Source organism: Camellia sinensis, chromosome 3, assembly GCF_055761805.1.
Source record: "Camellia sinensis isolate YWXY chromosome 3, ASM5576180v1, whole genome shotgun sequence".
Taxonomy (NCBI): Eukaryota; Viridiplantae; Streptophyta; class Magnoliopsida; order Ericales; family Theaceae; genus Camellia; species Camellia sinensis.
This window is the reverse complement of record NC_138963.1, coordinates 148,615,143-148,619,814: the sequence shown is the minus strand read 5'-3', so window position 1 is coordinate 148,619,814 and position 4,672 is coordinate 148,615,143. Positions and strand designations below refer to the sequence as shown.

At 35.3% G+C, this 4,672-nt stretch overlaps 1 protein-coding gene across 1 annotated transcript; it reads right to left on the bottom strand.

Moving 5' to 3' along the window:
* Nucleotides 1–239: 239 nt before the first annotated feature.
* LOC114290277 (aspartic proteinase Asp1) lies at nt 240–4,079 on the bottom strand. Its single transcript, XM_028234151.2, has 8 exons — nt 3,581–4,079; nt 2,635–2,755; nt 2,302–2,519; nt 1,803–2,030; nt 1,591–1,729; nt 1,100–1,291; nt 781–853; nt 240–686 (listed from the first exon to the last, which is right to left on the bottom strand). The coding sequence occupies exons 1-8, from the start codon at nt 3,769–3,771 to the stop codon at nt 592–594; spliced, it is 1,257 nt and encodes a 418-aa protein (XP_028089952.1). The 5' UTR covers nt 3,772–4,079; the 3' UTR covers nt 240–591.
* Nucleotides 4,080–4,672: the final 593 nt, after the last annotated feature.

Here is a 4,672-nt window from a genome sequence, read left to right as displayed (position 1 = left end):
ACAACGGAAATGACACTAATGTCCCCCCACACTTGCTTCAAATTTCTTTTTTTTTCACCAGAACACTCCCTTCTCTATTTGCCTCTCCCAGCTTGCACAAAACAGAAATCAACACAGAGAGAGAGAGAGAAGCAGCTGGAAATGATTCCCAGCTAAAAATGAATGACAACAGAGAACAAAGAGTCCTAATGTTATCTAGTCCTACAAAAAAAGTATGCAAATTCATCGATCTCAGTCAGTTAACTTCAAATGTAACTCTTATATAGAACCCTGATGATCAATCTTATTTCTCATATTCACTAAGTTGATTACAGGAAAAAGTCATCAAGGCGATCATCATATATGAGCGTTTTCTTGTAACAAGCATCTGTATTGCCTTGATAGCCTTTTATTTTTTCAGCCTCTTCTCTGGAAGCATCTAAATGGAGGCCAATGATCTGTTAATATACTCAACACGGCTGCCCAAAGCCGAGAAACAACCTTTATTATAATGGCAACCAAGAAAAAATAATTTCAACTAAATGAACGCTCTAAACTCATATTGAAAAGAAGGATAACTACCCCCCCCCCCCCCCCAAAAAAAAAAACAGTTCAAGGCTTGGGAAGCTTATTGCAGTTAGAAGGAGTCCATCCAATCATCTGTCTCTCGTTGTCATAAACCACCAATTTGTCTTGAAACGAAATATCTGTGAAATGCCAAAAAAATATATAAATTGAGGGTTGTACTGAGTAAATAAACTTTCATGTATCGGAAATTTGTTCTTTTTGTATTTTTCGTACCTCCAATTATATTTGAATTTCCCAATTTTGCATCCGCTCCATTCAATATACCCAAGCACACGTTGCCTTTAGACTGCACAGGAACAGCTTGTTTAGTATCATCTTTAGGCTGTGTTTTGGATCTAGGATTTAAAGAGAGATTTGGAGAGAGAAAGGAATGTGGCAAAAATATAGCTTGTATTTCATTCACGTTTCCCTTCATATTTCCATTCCCTCTCCAAAACCTTCCTCAAATCCTTGATCTAAGCACAGCCTTAAAGTACAATTTGTTCTATTTTGTTCCAAAATAATGAGTAAAACGGTCTCAAGAGGTGCTCACAGTGACAAGGAGATAAGCTTCAGGTGGGATTACAAAACCGACATTCTTGGCATTTTTAAAGCTCAATACCAAGGGACTGAAGTAGTTCTTGACAGCATCAATGGATTGAAACGGTTTTGCACCTTTCCAACAGACCGGGAGGTTTCCATCCTTTACTGCACTCAACTGCTTCCCCAATAATGCTGTCTTTATCTGAAGACACTATCACTGATTAGTTTCTCACAAAGAAGGAAAGCTGTATTTGTCGGGACTGTTTGGTGCAGTTTTTCTCAAGTTGAAATTGATATTCAGTAAGTAGAAGTTAAAAGCACCTCTTACACAACTTTCAAATAATCATTTTTTTTTTCCCAACTTATTTAAACTATTTCTACCTTCTAAGCTATAAGCAGAAACTGCACTAAACGTTCTAGCACAGACTCCCAAACAAAAAAAACCTAGTAGCAGCCTTTATAAGCTGCAGCAAACAGCCCAGTTACCAAATACCAACTCACCAAGGAAAGTGTGGCTTGGTAAGCTTGGGGATTGAGGTAAGTGTAGGTACTCCCGCTGTCAAAAATTACAGAAAGACCCTTGGCACCGGAAGCCTTCTGACCGAAGAGGAGGTCCACTGGTCCTAACACATAGTGGTTCCTGAAATAAATCATTAGTAGGGCAATCTAAAGAAATATGTGCCAAGAGTAGTTTTATGGGAGTGCTAACTCACAAGGAATTGGGCAACATTGGTGCCCAGACAAGTCCAGAAGGCAAGAGATCATCTCCAAAGGAGAGATATCCTTTCCCTTGCCCACTGAAACAATGGCCAATCACATTCCTTACTAGGCCAAAACTGCGTAGCTGTGACACGACGTTCGATTTGCCTTTGGCAAGGCCGAGCACTCCGTCTACATAAGGAGGAGGAAATGGACCTGAAAACTCTTGATCGTATCCACATCTGCAGATAAGAAATGAGTGGATCAGATACATGACAAATAAATTAAGTCGAAGTAATGAATATTTTGTTATGAGGCTTTAAGCAATACAAAATTTTGACAACTCATTTTAATAAACATAAGTCCCAAAGTGCTAATTAAACTGAACCGAAAAGCACTGAGTATAAAAGCTTTTAGCAGACATGTTTCACCCATTAAATATTTGTTGACAACAAATTTCAAATAAAGGTTTATTCAGGTCAGGGGAACAAACAAAAAACACATATTACATACCCAAAGGCCATAGAGGGTTTATAAGCAGAACCATTTGTGAGTTTTAGGGCAAAGGAGTCCCGAACCAGCACACCAAGAGATGAACCAGAGTCAGCATACTCAACCTCGTAGTCACATTGATCATTTGGTGCCTTGCATGTTGGTTGGTCAACAAAGGGACATAATGGGTCCTTGCAGAGCAATGCGTTATTGTTTGGCTTGTATGGCTTGTTAGGGGACTGCATTTAGAAGTATGTGTGTGCGCACGGAGAGAAACAGAGAGAGAAACGATGAGCAAAGGATGAAGAACAGTTATTTGGGTATTTATAGTAATAAAAAAACAAAAATTGTTACCTTAAGCAATTTGGCATTTGGTGCAGCTGCACATTGGACCCAAGTAAGATCACTGCCGGTGTCAATATCAAGATAGTAGGGCTTGGGTGGGTTCCCTATATATATGGTGGCATAAAAGAACCTGCATATTTGGATTGATGATAGAAAAAGGCATTATAATGAAAATTTCATGAATTTCAATCAATCAATCAATCAAAAATGTACATAGAAAATCAATTGCGGGGAGATACAATTCTGGGAAATATCAACTGGATATTTCAAAGGAATCATATCAAGATTAATTAAATAATGAATTATCCACTAATCAATACAACTTGATAATGAATTGGCGGGTACATAGATAATCATTCATGTTAGCATAAAGAAAAACAATCAGCTATTCTAGTTTAGTATAACAATGGTGTAAAAAAAAGAAAAACATATGGATCAATTAATTATAGTCTTACATGACTAAAGCAATGTTTACTCAATTCTAAAAGCTTCTTCATGTCCATAAACTTGGGAAAATCTAACTGAAATATGAATCTCCATTCCTATCTTGTCTAGTAGATAGATTTTTCGAGCAATCTATCTACTAGACAAGACTAGTGGCAACCCTTTTCTAACTCTGGGAATCTTGTAACAACCTTCAAGTAATTATGCCAAAATCGTACCAAATCCAAAAGCTTGAATGCAAATATTTTTTTTAAGCAGCAAAATAATTTGTACATGGAACAAATGGGTCATAAAATTTTCTAAGAAATTGAGAAAACAAATATATAGACAAAATGATGAGGAAAAAAAAGAAGCTATTCCAGACAAACTACACAATCCCAGAAATCCCAACAATTTAATTAATTACCAAACATAAAATCTACATAAAGATTATACAATGTTTATGTAATAAATACACACAAATTCAACTAAGCGTATTGAATGGAACTCAAAATGATTGAGCAACACATACCCATTTGGATAGACATCTCCTTGAACAGGAAAAAGCAAGGAGGATCCAAAACTATTGGGCGATTGGGTCTCCCTCGTCATGTTACTTTGAAGCTGTTTGGCAGCCGAGAAACAAACTTGAAACGTTGCAGTCAAGAACAGAGCACAGAAAATCACCCCCATTGATGGCGTTCCTTTCTTTCTCTCATCCATCTTGACTGATTAATTGTATGGGTGATCAGATTCAGAAACCCAGAAAGGCCTCAAAAAGTTTTGATCAGAAAATGCTCATACAGACACACAAATTCCAACGACTAGACCCAAGTCCACCAAATTTTTTGTCACTTGTTTGACAGCGTCTACGTTCCAAGAGATATATATATATAGAGAGAGAGAGAGAGAGAGAGAGAGAGAAAGAGAGAGAGAGAGAGTTTGGACTTTGGAAGCTTCGCCGAGCGCGCAGCAAGAAGCGCGTAATATTGATTAGGACACAATATGTCGCACACTCGTTAATATTGATTAGAAAACTTTGTGCTGCAATTTATAATTAAAAAGAAAAATGAAGGGTGCGTTTGGTGTTTTGAAATATATTTTTGGAAGAAATTTTTAAAAACGTGTTTAGTTGTAAATTTTTTTCAAAAAAAATTTAAAATTATTTTTTTTAGTACATATTAATTAATCATTTTTTTTCTTTCCTCTCTCATTCTTAATAATTTTTTTCTTTTATACATATCTACTCAACTATAACAAAATATTAAATCATCCCAAATTTCTAAATTCCAAAACTATTTTCAAAATATATAACCAAACAAATTAAAAAATTTCTAAATTCTCTCTCCCAATTTTTTTTTTTGAAAATTTATCTCAAAACATAAACCAAACACACCCAAAGTTTTTGGAATTTATTTTTGAGGACTTATAAGTTTAAAAAATTGATTTTATGAATTGTTTAGAGTTTTTTTATTTTTATTTTATGAAGTTAAAGGTCCTATTAAAGTAGAAATTACATTAAAGGGTAGTCACTTACATGTTTGGATTTAATTTTTTAGGAATAAAAGTGCGTTTCTTAAAATGTAAATTACACATTTAGGCAAATTTGTATTATAGAAGTTTT